General features: G+C 50.0%; 1 protein-coding gene across 1 annotated transcript in view; it reads left to right on the top strand.

Moving 5' to 3' along the window:
* The window catches only part of LOC131088702 (uncharacterized), a 36078-nt gene that overhangs the window by 11843 nt on the left and 5199 nt on the right, over positions 1-19036 (top strand). Inside the window, exon 2 of the mRNA XM_058032949.1 lies at positions 11583-14308. Within this exon, the coding sequence (XP_057888932.1) occupies positions 11651-14308 (2658 nt within the window). The 5' untranslated portion in view covers positions 11583-11650. The remainder of the gene's footprint in view (positions 1-11582; positions 14309-19036) is intronic.

Here is a 19036-nt window from a genome sequence, read left to right as displayed (position 1 = left end):
CCTGCACGTGTTCCAGACTATTTGTGTTTGAAAGCCTGGCTGAAGCTGCAGGTGTGCTGGGCTCCTCCTTGGATCTGCACCTCACAGGGGATGGGCACTTTCAGGGTGACTGGTCCTGTCCTCCCCTGCTTGTGGCTTTTGTACAGAGCTTTGCCACATAGGGCAATAAATTTGTTTCCTGTTGAAAAGGACTCATTGGAGAGACTACAGAATATACAGACTACAGAAAAGGGTGAAATAGAAAGGTGCCTAATACTCAGAACTCAACCCCCAGCTCCTTGTAGAAAGATTCAGAGTTTGGTCCATAAACTGGGACAAAGGGAAACTTTAGCTGCTCCTGCTGTGCTGAGTTTTGATCCCTGATAAAAAGGAGTGAGCACCCTTGGGGAGAGCAGGGTGGGCAGGCAGGGGAAACAGAGCTCTGTGGCCACCTGTGCCTGCTCAGCCCCATCCCTGGGGCAGGGGCAGGAGGGGAGAAGCTCATCAGCAGTGATGCTAATTGGGTGCAGTGTTGGCTCCTTGCATTGCTAGCTGGAGCAGGCCCTGGAGCAGTGGGAGCTGCCAGCCTTTGTCAGGGCACAGCCACGCTGGGCACATGGGCATGGCCAGCAGGGGCTGTGCTCCCATCCCTCCCCTCAGCTGCTTTAGTGTCCCTGTGGGATCATCCTGGCAGGCTGGCCTTGGTCAGCTGTGGATTTGAAGCCTTGGGTTAGGAGATGAGGAGCAGCTGAGCTGCACAAATGGAGGATAATTCAGTGACAGCAGCATTCCCACCAAGGCATCACCCACCCAGCCACCCCCAGTTCCTGCAGGGCATCACTGTGTGCCAGCCTGGGCTCAGTGTGTGCTGCTGCCTGCTGTGCAGGGGCTCTGGATGCAGAGAAGAGTGAGTTTTGGTTGTTGCTTTAGGGAGAAAAGCAGCAGAAAGGTGTCAGCCTGTCTAGGAGGCACCTTGTGACTTTGGAGTGTTCTGCACCAACCTTGGGGTTGGTGGAGGGAAAGGTAAGGTGCAGGCAGGTGTCAAAGTACCAAAAGTTCTCTGTGTGACCCATGAATGTGCCTTTCTAGGGTGAAAAGCCCCAGCCTGAGAGCAGGCCAGGCACGTGGCAGTCACTGTGGTTTTCCAGAAATACCAGAGCAGTTTTATCATGTGCCTAAAGGCAATTTAGTGTGTGGGCACTGGCCTTCCTGAGCTGGATATCCTGAAGTGCTGCGATGGACAGAGGCACAGCAGGTATCACTGGCCTGTTTGGGACATCACACCTTCCAACAGCCAGAAACTGGATTATTTTATGGAAAACAGTGCAGAAGACTCTTCAAGGAATTGTTTGCTGTTGAGGGCAAAGGCACTTGTACGCTTTATACCTGGGGCTCTAAAGTGACACTTGTCACCAATTTCAAAGCAGGGCAGGGAGATATCTCACCTTGTACTCAAAAGGCTGTGCTGGATGAGGTGGGTTTTCCACAATGAGGTGCCTGGGGAGCTGAGAGCCAAGCCCTGTGTTTGTATGGTTGTGTTCAACTGCTCTGAGGAAAAGGGGAAAGGAGGACAAGGGTAAATTCCACCCATGCAGCTGCCTGAGAGAACAGGTCACTTGGGATCTGTTTGGAGGTAGAAATAGGGCTGGAAATGAGACAATGGATTAGACGTAAGGTGTTCTTTGACATCACCAGGGCCACATCAGGGAGTTGCTGAGTAACCTGCTGAAATAATCCCTGAAAATGTTGGAGCAGAACGGGTTGCTGCCTGTGCTCCGAGTCTCTGCTTGTGAATTTGGGGCTGGTGCCGGCATCCAGCTCTTTGTTTCTAATCCTGATCTGAATGCGCTGAACCTACATTAGCACAGAATGCCAGACTGGGAGGTCTGTAGCTATGGCAGTGTCCTCCAAATGTGACCCTCTGCTGCTCATCTCAGCGCTGGCACCGGCGGGTGCCATGGAAGGTGGCACTCCTTTCTTCTCGTAGTAATTCCATGTCAAAGAGGAAATATAAATAAACTCCCCAAACAAAAGGAGCAAGGAAAAAATAATTCTTTCAAACATTGGAGCAGGAACAATAGGGTAGGATATGCACTCTCTGGGGAGGGGTAATGGCTGAAAGCGATAGGAGCACAGTGCTGCCTTGGTCTGTACCTAGCTGGGCTCAGCGAGGATTATTTATAGCAAATGTTATGGCAGAAGCATGTGTGACCTGCAGGCTCCCAGCGAGGGGAAGAGCTTTCCTGTGCTGTCTCTGGGATACAATAGACAATTATTTAGACACTATCTTTGTCTCAAGATATAAACAATTAAACACTGGCTACTGATTTCTGCTCTGATGTTCAGACCGTGCTTTCTTACTTAGAGATTTGTGGAGAAGGCAAGGATTTTAAAGAAATGTCCCAGCGGTGAAGTTCCTGAGGCATCTCTACCAAACTGACTAATTGGGAATGCAGAGCAATGTCACAAGCACCACGAAGTTGTTGCTTCCCAGAGGTTGGCAGCCAGTGGTTCAGTGTTGTTCAGCTGACATTAATGGGGTGTGGATGGGTGTAGACCCCTGAATCTGCCTGTTCCATTGTGTTTTGGCTCATCACTATGGTATTAAAGTACCTACAGCTGCTACTGGATAGTAATTAAATGTTCTCACATATAATTAACTACTTTCAACTGACTGCTGAACAGCTTAAATAATCTACATGTAATGGCAGATATTTTGGTATTAGAATGGTGACAGTTGGTGCCAAATAGCTGGAGAGGTTGGGGAAACAGCTATTGTGCATCAAAACAACCTTGTGCTGGCAGATGACTCCTCCTTCAGGCTCCCTCCTTTTCCTGGGGGTCCCTGTCCATCCTGGCTGCCAGAACCAGAAGGATCCTGTTGGATCCCTTCAGGACTCACGTCAGGTTTATTTTCTGTAGAGCAGAAGAACTTAGAATTGCAAAAAAGGGGAGATGTGTAGGGTGCTGCTGCTGTGGCTCAGTGGGCAGAGGGTGAATCTACACCTGCAGTTCCTGGATCAGCAGTGTGCATCTGGAGGAACATTTAGCACAGGTGCAGTGCCAGAGGTGTGTGGGCTTTGTGAGAAGCTTGGTCTGAAATCCACCTTCAGCAAGAACTGATCTATTATCTTCATTATTTCATTCCAGTTGTATTCCAGGGATTTTATATCTCTGTGTTTTTATCTGGAGCTTCTGCTCAGCTTTGCACAAGGAGCTGGGTGCTGGCTCTCTCCTTCCCAGTGTGTGTGAAGCTGATCCTGGCTTGGTGTAAGGTTTTAGTGCTCTGTGTGCTGCAGAGGCCAGGGCTGGTGCCCTGTTCAGCTGCCTGGCAGCTCCCTGCAGTGCCAGCCCATCTCCAGTGTGGAGCTGTGGTGTTTGCAGTGAGCTGCTCCCTGCCTGGCAGCACCAGCACCAGCCCAGTTTGTCTGACAGATGCAGTGGAGCAGCTCTCTGCTCTCCCGTGGCTGCAGGCAAAATGAGTCTCCTGCTCTAATTTCATTGTGTTTGGCCATCTCACAAACTCTAAAGCTCCCTGAAATGGGAAGGAAGTAATGTTTAAATTATACATGAGTGAACTGATTTACTCAGCCTGAAGTTTTGAGTTCCGTCCTTATAAATACAGGGCTGGAGCTCTCAGTCTGTGCATCCATCCATCTGCCTGGTGGACATTGAATTAGCAGGAGCACAAATGCAGATCCAGGACTGTAAAAGCTTTGGCTTAAACCAGTGCAAACCATGTGGGGCAGATGCTGCAGCCACAGAGAGCGTGTCCTGTTTGCCTGGGGTTATCTTGTCTGCTAGTCTGCCCTCAGTGATGGAGCAGACCATTGCTGCAGGGTCCCTTCTGCCACTGGCAAGTGGTGAAGCCACCATCCCTGGAAATATTAAGTGTGTGGATGTGACACTTGAGGACATTGTTTAGTGGTGGGTGGTGGTGGTGGATTGATGGTTGGAATTGATCTTGGAGGTTTTATCAACCTTAATGATTCTGTGATTCTAAAACTCAGTGTTTTGATAATGTCTGTCCATTCCTGACTGGGAAGGGATTCAGACTGCTCCTCTGTCTGTCTCCTGCTCCTAATGGAGGGGTTTAGCTTCCTGTGGAAGGGATTTTGCAGAGCATGTGAAATGCTGGTTCAGTTCTCTGGTTCCTTCCTATGGGCACGGGCCCCGCGCTCCTTGGGGACCCCGGTGCCGGAAAGTCGTAACTGCGCTCGCTGATGGGCTGGAGATCCCTTTTGCAGATGTTTCACCCAGGTCTCTCCTTCCACCTCGATTGAAATAAATGGACAATCAAGCTGCAGTGCTGCCGCACCTGGCTGGGGCCCAGCAGCAAACCATCCTCCTTGACCCAGAAACAGAGGATGCTGGATTTTTGTAGGGGCTGCAGTGGTTTATGGGGTAGGGATCTGCCAGGTGGGCAGGGACTTGCTCATCAGGTGGCATCCTCAGGGTGTGCTCTGTGGGCAAACACAGCTCTGCCCTTGGTCCTTGGATGCAGCACCCAGCAAGTCTGAAATGTCTGCGGAGACATAAACAGAAAGGGGGAGAAGTCACGATTCTCTCCCTATTTGTTTGACCTAAATACATTGAAGTAACTGTACCCCCATGAAAGAGATAATTTCCTGACGCTGGAGAGCTTAACATCTGTTTCCTCCCATTTTTTTTTCAGTGGTAGAACATGGTAACGGAAGAACTGGCGGGGTTTTCTTTCCTCTTTTTCTTTTGTATAGCAAGAGGCGCTGCATGCTTGGGCTAAATACGCTCTCGGAGAGCAGACAGGTTTCTCTCAAGGGTTATATGATCATTTGTTCTCTATTTTCTCTCCTTCCTGCCTCCCCCCGCCCCTCCTGGAGAGGAGCGGATACAGCGAAGCCCGGGCAGGACTTCCTTAGCTCAGCCATGCCTCTGGCAGGCTGCGCTGCGTGCCCTCTCCCTGTCACCCCCCTTCCCCGAGAAACAATGGCCAAAGGCTCCTTCTTGTTTGTTTTTTTGGATCCTGCAGAGGAAGAGCCGAGTGGAAGATCGTGTCCCCAGGGGCCCTCGGTGCATTCCAGCTCTGGCAGCGCCCGCCGAGGCTGTCGGCGCCTTTCGCTCCTGCCCTGTGCTCCTGGGGGGGGACGCTGGGTTTGGAAATGAATTTAGCAATGCTGAGGGGTGAGGGGAGAGGGATGGAGAGCCTTGAAGGGGTGTCTGGAGTCACTGCTCCACAGTGAGTGCAGATCCTGTCCTTGAACATCCAGCACAGCGCAGGTTGTCACAGTGCCAGGAGGAGCTGGGCATTTCTACCAACTGTTCTGACATGGTTTGAACCCCCAGCTTCTCCTTTGCACATGGGGGACACTGAGCCTCAGACCCTCTCTGCCTCCAAAATCTCCAGGATGACCTTGGGTCTCTCCAGGTGCTTTGTGGAGGAGAGCACAGTGTCTGGCATGTGATCCTGTCTAGGCTGCCCCAAGGGCAACCCCACCACCAATTTCCTCTTTGTTCCCTTCAAAGGTTTGTTGTTTCTCAGGGCCCCAGACAAAATAGTTCTTTCAGGTCACTTGATAGAAGGGATTTACCATTTGCCTGGAACCTGGAATATCCCACAGCACCAAGGGATCCTGGAAGCACAGAATGGTTTGGGTTGGAAGGAACTTTTGAAACCATCTTGTTCCACCCGTGCCATGGGCATGGACAACTTCCTCTATCCCAGGCTGCTCCAAGCCCAGTCCAGCTTGGCCTTGGACACTGCCAGGGATCCAGGGGCAGCCACAACTTCTCTGGGCACCCTGTTCCAGTGCCCTTCTAGTCCTTCAGAGCACTAAATATATATTTCTTAAAAGTTACTTCTGCTTGTTGCCCAAAACCTGCTGAGATCTGAAGAAGATTTCAGGGATTGTGTGGTGCCTGCCTGGCAAACAGCCTGAACTGTGTGCTGTTAAATGAGCAGTTTCCATCATTAGGGTCTCTTGAGAAAACTCCGCCTGGATCAGACTAATCCTAATTTCCTCACTGATGCTTCCTTTCTAGTAGCTCTTGCTACCCTGCTGCCTTTGGACCTGGTGTTGTGGTTTAGCCTGGTTAAACAGCCTGGTTTTGCTCTGTTTGTGGATAACTTGTGTAGGGCAGCTCAGCAGCAGGAGATTGCCCATGGGAAGTGTCACTCCCTGAGGGGTGGCTTGTGACAGCCCTGATTGCATGGGCCTGATTCAGTGTGCTTTAAATCTATGAGAACTGTCAACTTCAGTGGGTGTTCCCTGGGCCTGTTCTGTTTTTTCTGCTGGCTGTCTGCTAAATCACACTGAAAAGGAGCAAAATTGCTCTTACTCCCACCTGTATTGTGCAGGAAGAGCCTGTTGCCAAGGGAATGTTGTGCAACCACGAGTGAGATACAGACACCTATTTCTTTCTTAGAGATTGGGATAACACAAAAAATATGGAAAGAATTTGGAGGGGGAGTCATGGCTGCAGATACAGATGTTTGTGTAACACACCTGGTGCCCATGGCTGGGGATTTTATTAATCTCAGTTTATTCATCCCCCTCAGTGACCTGGAAAAGGAAAGTGAATTTTCAGGATGAAGGGCTGCTTTGGGAAGAGCAGGGCAAGGCAGGGACGTACATTGGAGCTCTTGGCAGTGTTTGCTTGATAGCTGGAGTTTTATGTAAGTACCTTCCCACACAGGTGAGATTCTGTGTGTTTGGAGAGCAAACCCATGAGCCTTTGGTCTCCAGACCTGGCTGAGCCACCCTCCTTAGGCTCAGGTAATCTGTGGGCAGTGGAAGAGGTGGAAGGTAATTGTGTTTTCTGTGGTTAAAACCCTGCTTGATGGTAGTCCCAGCTCAGCTGCTGGGTGGTGACTCGTTACAACCTGACATCTGCAACTGCAGCTCAAGGAGGGCAAAAATAAACATGTGGTTGACAAGTGGTGTTGTTTTCTGACTAATAGCTGTTCCCACAGCGTTTCTTCAAAACCTCTTTCCCCTGCACCCCAGAAAGGTGAGCAGTGGTTCATCAGACACTCTCAGGGCTGCGTTCCTCCATATTCAAATTGTATTTTGTCATGATGGGCCCAAATGCCCCCAGGGCCCTGTGGTTTGGTTGGTAAAGCCACCTTTGCCCTGCTTGGCTGGGGAAGCACAGGTTGCCCCAGGCAGCTGCTGCAGGTGTTTGCAGAGCAGTGGGTGCTGTGTTCAGCAGCTCCTGCAGGCACTGCAGCAGAGCAGATTTGGGCTCCTGCTCAGGGAACACTGAAGGAAGGTGGCTGAAATTTGCCTCGGGGGTGGGAGGTTTGTTCTGGGTGGGGCAGTGTCAGTCCCGGGGCTGGAGCTGGCTCAGGGGCAGTGCTGGGCTGTGGGCACTGAGGAGGCTGTCCTGGGGGTTGGCTCCTGCCAAGGTCAGCCTCTGGTTTTGATGCCTTCAGTTTTAGTTTTCATGTTTTCCAGATTCTGTACTGCATTGGTGTATAACCCTGAACTCCATATAAAGTGTTAGCAGCTCTCCTCACAGCTCAGTCACACAGAACAATCCTTTTCCAGCCCCAGAGCCAAGGACACCACTGCAGCTTCAGGCCCAGAAAGTGCAAACAGCAGAGAACTGAGGAGAGCAATGTGGGAGGATGGGACTGCATCACCTGGAGCTGGACTTGGACAATTAATCCCAATATGGAAATGGACCATAACTGATAAAAGTGTGAGAACTCATGACCCTCATCCAGCTTGGGTGTAGCCCTGGCTGGGCTCTTGTTCTACCCAAGGTGAATCATGTGAAGGCCTTTTAATAAATCCCCACTTGATTCCTTTAACTCTGCCCAGCCTCTGCTCTAGGAGCCTCTCAAGGCATCAGTTTCAGTGTGTGCAGTCTTGCAGGTGTGACTAGGGGAATTCAAACACCAACAAGGTGGTTTTGAAGATGAGGAGAGGTTCAGGTGAGGCTGTGGTGGAAGGGGAGGTGGAGAGGAGGAACCAAACACTGGTCACAGAGTGGTTCTCCTCTCTGCTTAGAGTGCTCGGGTCTGGCTTCATGGTGGCAGCTCTGATTTCCATCTGCTTTAAAGCTGCTTAAAAAAAATAATACAAACCCTCCTTATTTAATTTTAAAGCCACCCATGTGCCCTGTGATTCTGGATTCTGTTGCTTCTCTGGGGAAGGCTGTGCAGGATCTGTGCCTTGTTATGGGCTCTCTTTTGCCTGCCACATGAGGAACAGCCTGTCTCCTCTGTGCTAGCATCCCTCCAAAGACTTCACAGGCAAGCCTCTTCCCTTTGAATCTTCTTTCCTCATGCAGGATCCACCCAGCCAAAAACAATAAAACATAAAACTGGAAAGAGAAAACAAACAAAAAACCAGGGCCATTTGTGATTTCTGTCTTTTGCTGCCAGTTGGCTGCACAACTTGAAACGACTGAAGTGCTCTTTTTTTTTCCCCCCACCACTCCTTCCAACCCATTCCAATGTGTTAGTCTTTAAGTTGCAGCAGGAATGTCTGGGAATAACTCACATCCCAAAGTGACAGTCTGAGAAATGAGGAGCTGGTCTCCTCCTCAGGCACCAGATGGAGGAACTGTCCTGCTCAACCCTTGGTTTTTGGGAACAAAAGCTTCTGTGGTCTCTGCAGGGACCCATGGCAGCACAGCTCCAGCATGGATTTCTGCTGCAGGGTTTAAATGGAGGCAGGTGGTGCTGAGGCCCAGAAGTGTCTGGGGAAGGAGGTTCTCTCTTAAAACCTCCATGGTGGTGGGTACAGGAGGCTGAGTAAAGAGACAGCTAGAACAGAGCATCAGCTTGGACTGGGCTTGGACTGGGCAACTCTCAGGTGTGACTGCAGGCACCCACTGAGCTAGGGGACTGCATGGGGTGTGTGTGGTTGGGCTGGGGAGCTGTGGGGTCTGTCTGGCAGTGGGATAGACCCCACAGGGCATTCAGGGTGTGCAATTGTGAAGTGTGTTTGGCTGTATCCAGCGATGCTGTGCAGCTGTGGGATGTATTTGGTAGCGCTCATTTAGGCTGTCACCGTGGGGTGTATTTGGCTGTATTCCTTCAGGATGTGTAACTCAGTGGGGTATATTTGGTAGGGTACATTTAGGCTGTTTTAGTGTGGGGTGTATTTGGTGCTGCACTTTTAGGCTGTGTCAGTGTGGGGTGTATTTGGCAGTATTCCATCAGGATGTGTAACTGTGGAGTGTTTTTGGCTGTATCCAGTGATATTGTATAGGTCTGGGATGTATTTGGCAGTGCACATTTAGGTTGTGTGAGTGTGGGGTGTATCTGACTCTATACTATCAGGTTGTGAAATTGTGGGGTGAACTTGGCTGTATTCAATCAGGAAATGTAACTGTGAGGTGTGTTTGGCAGTGCCCATTTAGGCTGTGTCACTGTGGGGTGTGTTTGGCAGTGCCCATTTAGGATGTGTTACTGTGGGGTGTATTTGGCAGTGTAAATTTAGGCTGTGTCACCGTGGGGTGTATCTGGCAGTGCCCATTTAGGGTGTGCCACTGTGGGGTGTGTTGGGCACAGGCAGTGCCACCAGTGTCTCCCCCACAGCCCAGAGCAGAGCCAGCAGCGCCTCACATAGTGAGGTGCTTTTTCGCCCTTTAATAAAGGGCAAAAATGGCCCGGAGGAGTGGAGGGGAGATACAGAAAGGTGAGAAGCAGCTCTGTGAGCACTGAGGCTGGTGAGGATGAGGGGCTGAACAGGGGTTGGTCCCTGGCAGCAGTTGTGGCCTGTGCAGGCCCAACACAGGAGCAACTTCGCCTGACGGGAGCGGGACCTGTGATGGCTCCGCATGGCAGGAACGGGACCTCTGGAGGCTCCACACAGGAGGAGGGGGATGTTCCTGGTAGGAATTGTATCCTGTGGAGCTGATTCCTGGCAGAAATTGTAACGAGTGGAGGCCCCACACAGGAGCAGCTCCCCCGACAGGAGCCGTGGCCTGTGAAGGCCCCACAGGAGCCTGGGATAAGTGTGAGAAGGAAGGACAACTATCATGTCCCAATCATACCTGTCCCAGTTCCCAATCCTTCTGCACCCCTCGAGGGGAGGTTGATCCCCTCAGAAATGGGGAACTTGAGCCGTGGTGGGTGGGGGTAAGACATTGTGTTAGCTTTATCTTTGTTTCTCGTTATCCAGATCGGTTGGTGATAAATCGAATTGCTAGGGATTGGGAAGGGGTCACTGTATTTTTATAGCAGCCCATCAGCTTTTTCCTCTTATTCCCCCCTTGCCTGGGGTGGGCAGCACAGTGAGTGGACATCTGGCAGACCACCACAGCAGCAAGCACTCATTTCTGCTACCCTAAGCACAGCTGGTGCCAGAAATGCTTGGCACAAGCGCTGTGGCAGGGCTCATGGAAAGCCAGATGACTGTTGTCCATAAAAAAGAGGGATGCTGGTTGTTTCTCTTGGCTGTGCTCTGCTTCTGTGGTGCCTCTGCCGTCCCTGGGGGTTTCATGGGGGTTTCATGCCTTGTTGGAGGCAGACATGGTGGCAAGGTAGAAACAGACTTATTTGATTGAATGCAAGGGTCATGGGATGCCCAGGGAGTAGCTGCTCGATTAATAACCTTAGTTTTACCAGAAATAGCAAGTTTAAATGTTTTTAGTAGATCTGGGGCCTGTTCACAGTGCTAGTGTGGCTCTCCTGCTGCTTAGGGGAAAGTGGAGAGTTTCTCCATTGTCAAACACATATCTTGGGGGCTCACTATTTCTTTCTTCTTCTTCCTAAGATTAGGATTGGAAGTTGAGGGAATTTAACCCCATTGAGTGCCTAGCATGTAGTTCTGCTTTCTAGACAGCAAACCCAGGACCAGCAGATCCAGCCCCATGAAGCTGTAATATCAAGACAGGGCAGATGTGTTCCAGGGGAAGGGAAGCTTTAGGAGCTGAGCAGGAGTTCAGCTGTATTCCCACAGCTGCTTCAGATGATTTCCATTGCTGCTCTGGATGGGGGAACTGGATTTTAATCCTGTCCACTGGAACTCACTTGAGGGGAACACATTTTTTGTAATGTTGATTGGTGGCCAAGCAGCTTTCATTGAGCAGAGCAGTGCCAGGAGGGATTCCCATGCTGGTGCCATCACTACTGTATGAAAAACCTGGCTTGGATATTCCACGAGTTTTCTGATGTTTCAGTATTTTAGAGTTGCATTGCTTCCAGGAAAAGGCTCATCCTGACTTTTCTTTGAATGGCTGCCTGGAGAGACGGAGCTATTGGGAGCATGGTGCCAGTTCCTGGCAGATGGGGATGGTGGAGATGACAGTGACATGTGCAGGGGCAGCGACTGGAATTTCCTCTCTCCTCTCTGCCATGAACTCTGATGCATTTTGAGTCTCCACGACTTGCACAGTGAAGATGTGATTCATGGGATTCTGAGCATACTTTGTGGTAACTTTATTAGTGCAGGAAGTTTATTTGTGGTCACTGAGTGTTCAGTCATTTAAAGCAGATTTAAGTAGCTTTAAAATTTATATGGTTTGGAGGCAAAATTTCAGCCTCCCTGGAATCAATGGGCAAAACCACCACCACCACTGGGATAAGGTTTGACTTGTGATGCTTTATAAAATGTGTCTTCTAAAAGTTTTCTGCTCTAATTGCATTCCTTTGTTCTTTTCCCTTAAAGTCTTGTGAAGAAAGCAATTTGAGGACCATGCATCCGTGACTCCTGGAACCAGCCTGTGAGCCAGGGCGATGGAAGTTCTCGAGGGCCTCCAGCGTACTGCTTCTGTGAGCATTCCCAATGGATGTGCCAACAGGATTTCCCAAGGAAACATGGATGGAGGGAGCACTGATGCCTTGGAGGCCTGTGGTGCTGAGCACCGCGCCTCTGGCGACGCAGTCCCCGGTGAGCAGGAGGAAACACACAGGTATAAGAAGACAACCAAGGGCAGCCGGATCTGGAATTTTGTCAGACGAAGGAAAGGACTCTCTACAAATAAAGACAGGCCCCAGTCCATGATTCTGCTGGGAGTTGCCTCTGAGGCACCAGAATTGAAAAAGCCATCCTTCATGGACAGGGTACGCTCGTCAAAAAAGGGAAGATCCTCCAGGACATCCAAGAACGTGGATTTGAGAGCATCCAGAGTGCAGGACGTGTGTGATCCTGAGGAGGACCCTCATGGCAGTGGGCAGAGGGCTGTCTACAGGGTGAGGAAGCTGGGTGACGGCCGGAGGCCCTCCCGCCATTCCTACGCGGGGTTCATCGAGGATTTGGACTCTTCTTTTGAGGACATAGAGCTGAACATCAGCATTCCTGAACTCGATGCCACTGAAAGTAAATGTCTCAGGGATATCAGTGGCAGATTACACGGTGAGGATAATGATGGTAACTGCCACAGAATAGCGGCCAGGAAGAGCGAATCTTTGAATTTTGAACACGTTAAGAGTCCTGCAATTATAGAAGGGGACAATCAAAAGAGGTGTGCTGTGCTCCCACAGGAGAGCAGGAGAGGAAGGAGCTCTGATGTCTGGAGCTATCTGAAAGGAATTTCATTAGCTAGCAAAGATAATTCAAAGCTCCCAGATCAAAGGGCTGAAACCAATTTCCAGAACTTGGAAAATACAACTGATCATTCCGCTTCTTACTTTGACTTTGATACAAGATGTGAGGAAAATCTCAGCCAGCGAAAAAAATCAAATGGTGCTGCCAAAGCCACTCACTTTGGGGGTGTTGTGAGGTTCCTGAGCAGCGTGGCCGAGGCGGCCCGGCGGCTGCGAGGCTCCTCCAGGGCGTTCTCCCCCGATGAGAGGAGGCCTCAGCGCAGTTTCCGGGGCCGCAGGCAGGACGTGGCCTCCCCCAGAGAGGGCCTGGTTCTCGAGAACGAGAGCGCCAAGGCCTTCTGCACGGTGGGAGCCTGCCTGCAGTCCCCGGATTCGGGCACCTGGGAGAACCTGAGCTTTGAGAGTCTGGGGGGGAAGGAGCCCCTGCAGCACTGCAAAACCACAGATGGGCTGAAAGGCCTTGATTCCTCTGGCCTGGACAGTGGCAATGACAGGCTTAATGAAACCTCACCTTCTCCTTTTGGGCCAGAGCCATCCATGTCCCACCTGGCAGAGCTTGCAGACGGCTCTTTCACTGAGCTGAACAGCAAAGATCCCTCTGAGGATCTGGTTGAACTTGCACAGATGACTCTGGCTGAACCGATTGAGGACTTAGGCACTAATCCAGAGAAGACCCAGGTCATGGCCAGGGACCTGTCACCTTCTCATGATCTTTCTGTGAATAGTGTGGATACTGTGGACCTGGCCTGTTCTCCAGCTGCCAGTGGGGACTTACCTGCAGAAACTGAAGTGCAGATTCACCTTCCACAGGCATCACCAACTAAATTGGATTCTGGAGATGTGGCTTGTGCCCCAGTGGTTGCTAAAGACATGGCTTCATCTCCAACAGTAGCTCAGGAGTTTTCAGAGACAGAACTGGATAATCAGGACTTGAGAAATCCTGAGCTGCCTTTGCAGAACTTGTCTGGAAGTGAGCTGGAGTTCCAGGACACTGGCAGTACCCTGGAGAGGGTCGTGGGCAGGGACCTGGCACCTTCTCCTGATCTTCCTGTCAGTAATGTGGATGCTGCAGGCCTGGGCTGCTCTCCAGCTGCTGATGGTGCCTTTCCTGCAGTGTCTGAGGCTCAGGCCCACATTGCACAGACATCATGGACTGAACTTGATACTGAGGACGTGGCTTGTGCCCCAGCGATTGCTAAAGACATGGATCAATCTCCAGCTGCGGCTCAGGAAATTTCAAGGACAGAACTGGATAATCAGGACTTGAGAAACCCTGAGCTGCCTTTGCAAGACTTGTTGGGTGGTGATCTGGAGATTCAGGACCTGGGCAGTACTCCAGAGACATCACAGGCTGTGGACAGGGATGTGCCACCTTCTCCTGATCTTCCTGTGAATGAGCTGGGTGCTGTGGACTTGGACCATTCCTCAGCTGCCAATGGTGACTCCTCTGCAGCACCTGAGGCTCTGATCCACCTGCCCCAGGCAGCTGTGACTGAAGAGAACCAAGACACTGTCAGTACTCTGGAGAAGAGTCAGGTCACAGGCAGGAACCTGCCACCTTCTCAGGACATTCCCGAGGATATTCTGGATGCTGCGGGCATGGGCTGTTCCGCAGTTGCCGACGTGGACTTTTCTGTAGTGACTTTTTTCAAGTGTTCCACAGTGAAAAGGCAGGGTTTGGAACAGCCTGGTGGCCGCATTAAAAAGCGGGGAACCGCTTCATTTGTGGAACAAAACTCTGTGGAGGTCATGGACAGAGTGGAAGAGTTTGACTGCAGCACGGAGTGCAGGCCCTTCCAGGTGCACGTCTCCAGGATTGTCTCTTCTGGACGCCTCAAAAATGGAAAGGTAGGAGCAGCTTTGTAAGGTTTGCAGTAAGATCACATTGTTGTCCATCTCAAAAAGCTTATTTACACTTGAAAGCATTTTTGTACATCCCTCATTGGGATTTGCAGCTAAGGAGGTTGTTCTGTGAATAGTGGCAGCAGACACAGCTCTTAGATCAGTCTGAGTGTGAGCTCTTAAACCTCCAGAGCTACTTCTCCTAAGACCTTTCGTGTGTTTCACTGTCTCTTGAAGAGTGTGTAGCAGTTTATGAGTTCCTAGATACTAGCTTTAGTTTTTTTCTCTCTGCATTTAGGTTCATTTGAAGTAGAAGCTTCTAAGAAGAGGGGTTTTAGCAGAGTTTTTAAGTGTTCTGTGGGCAAACAGAATTCAGCAATTGTGTGTTGACCTGTGCGATTCTTTACCTTAAATAGTTGTAGGAGTGATGGGGTGGGTGATGAATGAGAGGCAATGCTAGTGCTTTCAGTCATGGCAGGACATTCCTGTCTGGTACAAGCAAGTCTTTCAAAGCCCTTAAAATCCTCAGAACATGTAAGTGGACATTGCATTTTTGATTAGGCTCAATTTTGATTGGGTGTTACAAATCTGTCTTATCCAGATTATTGCTATGAGACTTCAGAAGTCCTGTGGAGCCAGTGTGAAGCCCAGCTTTAGAGTTCTTTTGAGTACCTGCTGGTTAGCTGAGGCTGGAATGAGGACTTTTTCTGTTTTCAAGGTGCCAGGTAGAAAAATAAGGTTGATTTGTGAAGAAACTTTCTCTTTTCCTATTGGGTTTGGAGAGACAAGAGATATTGCAGAGGTGGTGACACTGTTGCCTGTTGGAAAAGGGGTTGCAGTAACTTCCGAGCCAAGAGGGGAAGTGTTTGAAAATTGGCAGCAGATTAGAAATGCTGGGGGGAAAATCTGAACTTCTGACTCGCAGCTAAAACAGGCAGCAGTATTGTTAGTTATTCCTGGTTTTGGTTTTCTGCTGTTTCTGTGTAATACAAAGAGTTACAGAAGCTCTCTGTGTAATCCCAGGCACTCCAGAGGAGTGAGTAGTGGTTGGTCACTTCTTGGGGTTTCTGGAAGAAACATTTTTATGAGGAGCTTAGGAGAGCTGTGGTGTGATATCCCTTCACAGGGACCAAGCTGAAAGATGAGAGAGGCATGAAAGGATGGAGTGGAGCAGAGGGAAATATCAGTACTGTTCTCCTGGAGCAGCCACATCCCTGCTGGGAGAGCAGGGCCTGCCTGTCTGGTCCCAGAGCTCTCAGGGCACAAAGAGCTCTCAGGGCACAATCCCAGCGCTCTCCCAGCTCAGCTGTGTGAACAGGAGATACCCTAAGTCCCAGCTCAGCTGTTGCAGCTTACTAACATGACCAAGAAATTGAAATATGGTGCTTGAGATAACTGGGCAGGAAACCTCCCCCGAGTTCCCGTGCAGCGTGGCGATAGCACACGGCCTCCGGGCTGCTGAGGCTTCCTGTGGCAGGAGGGGCTGGGAAAGCACACAGCCCCCCCTGGGTTCTGGACACCTCCTGCACCCCAGGAGCTCCTGCTGCAGATCTGGCAATGCACAGTGATGGAGTGGTGGCACCAAACCCAGAGCAGAGGGAGGCTGCAGGAGGGATCTGGGCAGGAGCAGCCCTGGAGAGTCTGCCAGCAGCTCCAGTAACAAATGACCTGAGATACCCCAGGGATTTGCTGGCCTATCTCCCATCAGGGAGTGGCACTCAGAAACTCTTTACCAAAAATAAACACGGGAGAGCAGTAACTTCAGCCTGAGCGTGACAGTAGCAGCACACTCCAGCCTCTTATTGTTTTAGGGCTCAGTCCATCTCTCTGCTGGCACCTGTTTCTCAGGACAGCCACTGGCCCTGCTGCCTCCACTCCATGCTGCTCTGATTAACTGTAGGATTTGTATTTCAAAGGAGGTGTTCAACCACAGGCAGGAGAAGGTGCTGCCAGGATGGGGTGGCTTGGCCAGGCCAGCTGCTCTGAACAAGTTCCCAGCAGTTTTACAGTGTGTGAGCAGAGTGGGGCAGACAGCATTTCCCAAACAACTTAAACATTACCCCAAGAAAAGCATAAAAGTGCCTGTTCCCACAGAGGCTCCTGTGGGGAGATGGTGTGAGAAACTGAGGCTGGTGTAGCACAAGGGATGCTGGATGGGATTTAGGGGATGATCTCTACAGTGGTTCTGTCAGTAAGTAAATCTGTTTAGTTATATCTGCAACTAATGCACCTGATTTTTGCTTTCCTGGTCTTGCCTTTTAAAATTCTAATGTCTTTGGGCAGGAGCTGAGTGATGATATGGGCAAGTAGTTTGGTAGGGTTTGATCCTGGTGCTTTAAAGGAAATAGCATTGCAGCAGCATTTAGTAAAAGCAGATACAGAAAAGTAGAAAAGCACATCCCTGAGAGTTGCTTTCAGTCCCCATCCCAAATTCTCATGTGTTCTGGGAACTTGTGAAACAGTGGAGATAAAATGTTTTGAAGAATTGGAAGAACAGTAAAGGTCAAAACAAATGGTCAGTGGGAAATGCATTACTCCATTCACACTGCTGCAGCTCTGGAGTCACAGTACCATCATTATTCTGAGACATGAGACATGGAGTAAAGCATGACATGGAGCTTTCACTGGCTTTTGGACAGTGTTTCATTTTCCACGACTCTGCTGAAGTGAATTATCCTCCTCCAACAACACCACAGCATCCCAACAGGGAAAGTGCTGCTGCATGAAGTCAGGCATAGCCCCAGGAGTTGTCTTTGAGCATTTCCAGTAGCTTGAGATGATGTTTACATGGAAAGCAGCTTTGATACCATATATTTTGCAATTCCAGCCTTCCATCAGGGTTCCAGGCTGGCTGGTGTGTCCATGGACGGGGTTTGTGGGTGATTTGATACCTCCTTTGGGGTGACACGAGGAGAGATTACAGAATAGGCATCTGAATTCATATTTCAGGTATTAGTTTGGGGTTTTTAGGACCCAGAAATAAATGTCAGGTGTATTTCTGGCAGAGGTCCCTGCTTGTCCCAGAGCCGTGACCAGGAGCATCTCTGGGCTCGTGTCACCCTCGCAGTGACAGCAGAGGCTTTCACTGCAGTCTTTCTGTGCCCTCTGCTGGCTTGCTTGGGAAGTAAGAGGTTATTCTGATGGATCAAAAGCCAAATCTTTTCCTTGGGGTTGAGAATTTTATCTCCAGGGGATTTGCAGGCTGCAGCTTGCTTCTGGCTGTTCTGCACCAGCCCCCAGTTGCGTTTGTGAGGCTGTTCTCTGGGGGAATTAGGATTGCCAGAAGTGTGCAAAGGAGATTTCTACAGGCTTGTCAGCCTTGCAAAAGCTGTGTGTCCCACAGGATGAGGTGCCAGGCTGGTGGGATGCTGGGTTTGGTTTCAGGGCTCTGTAAAGGGCCGTGTGTTCAAACTCCTGCATCACTGCAGATGTTCCCCAGAGCAGGTGTTGAGGTTGTTTCTCCAGGTCCTGGCCTCAGATCCAAACTGTCCCAGTGCCACAAAGGCTGTCCCTGGTGCAGGGTGTTCTGCTGCTCCAAGTGGCCCCATGGATGTGGGTGCTGTTAGGAGGTTTTTGGGGTTCCATAGGTGTTGTGTGTGGGAAAGCAGGAGCCTCTCGCTGCGGTGGGTCTGACTGGAAGTGCAGCATTGCTGATTTGCCTGAGTGTGCACATGCCAGGGGATGGGTTTGCAGATCTGCTGCCTGATAGCTGGGGCAGAGCTCAGATCCTCCCACAGCTTTGGGGTTTGGCTTTAGTGCAGCTCCAAGTGCCTTTTCACAAGAGGAAGATCCAGCAAAATTTCCTTTTTTATCTGTGTTTGTGGAGAAATTGCAGGTGATGCCCATAGTGACTTTTAGCTTGAGATTGGTTTATTGTGGGAGCAGCTGTAGAGATGGGATTGCTGGGTGGATTTATCCCTTTCCACTGCTGAATGGCACTGACCAGGAAATAGTTTTGGGGAGAGTTGATCTTCAGAGCTTTCTTCATCTCCTGGTTATTCAGCTTCTGGGTTGTGTCTCAGCCTGCTGTAACAAAAGACTTTATAGTTCTTCCAAATTCAGAATTAGTACTTCACTTTCTAAATCCTGCTGTTGCCAAAAGAGTGCTGTATCCCTGTCTGCAGTGAGGTGCAATTTACTTGCAGAATGAAGATTTTGGGTATTTATGGCTTTTAATATGGTTGTGTCTGACAATCATTTTATTTTTAGAGGAGACAAAACTTCTAAAGCCTATCTTCAAGCTGTGCAGATTCTTGTATTCATAATAACCAGGAGGTGCTAGCAAAATCTTGAATTAAAGCCTATATTTAGTGCTATCTATAGTGGGTAGGGTTTTTTGGGAAACATATTTTTAACATTGTCGGGGAAAGGCAGGTTGAGTTTGCAAAGCTGATAGGCTTTGCATGTATACAGAACCAGCTATGGAACACATGGATAATTCAAATTTCCACATGTTTTCTTTAAACACATGCTGTGTCTTTCCTTTATCCCATTCCCAGCCTCAAAAGTGAAACCAGGGCATCAGAGTAGGGGTGGGAAGGGGCACCTCTGGGCCTTGCTGGCCTTATGCTAAAGGGACTCTGTGTTGAAAATTCCCTGGATGGAAGGTTTTCTTTGGCTTTTACCTCCTCCCAGCTGCTTTCCAGCCAAGAGAGGTGTACTGGCTCACTGGAGATGATGCTGGTGCTGGGAGATGGAGCCTTAATTCATCCACAGCTTTCTTCTGGGGTAATT

This window comes from Melospiza georgiana, chromosome 12, assembly GCF_028018845.1.
Source record: "Melospiza georgiana isolate bMelGeo1 chromosome 12, bMelGeo1.pri, whole genome shotgun sequence".
Lineage (NCBI taxonomy): Eukaryota > Metazoa > Chordata > Aves > Passeriformes > Passerellidae > Melospiza > Melospiza georgiana.
This window is presented reverse-complemented; position numbering and strand designations above follow the sequence as displayed.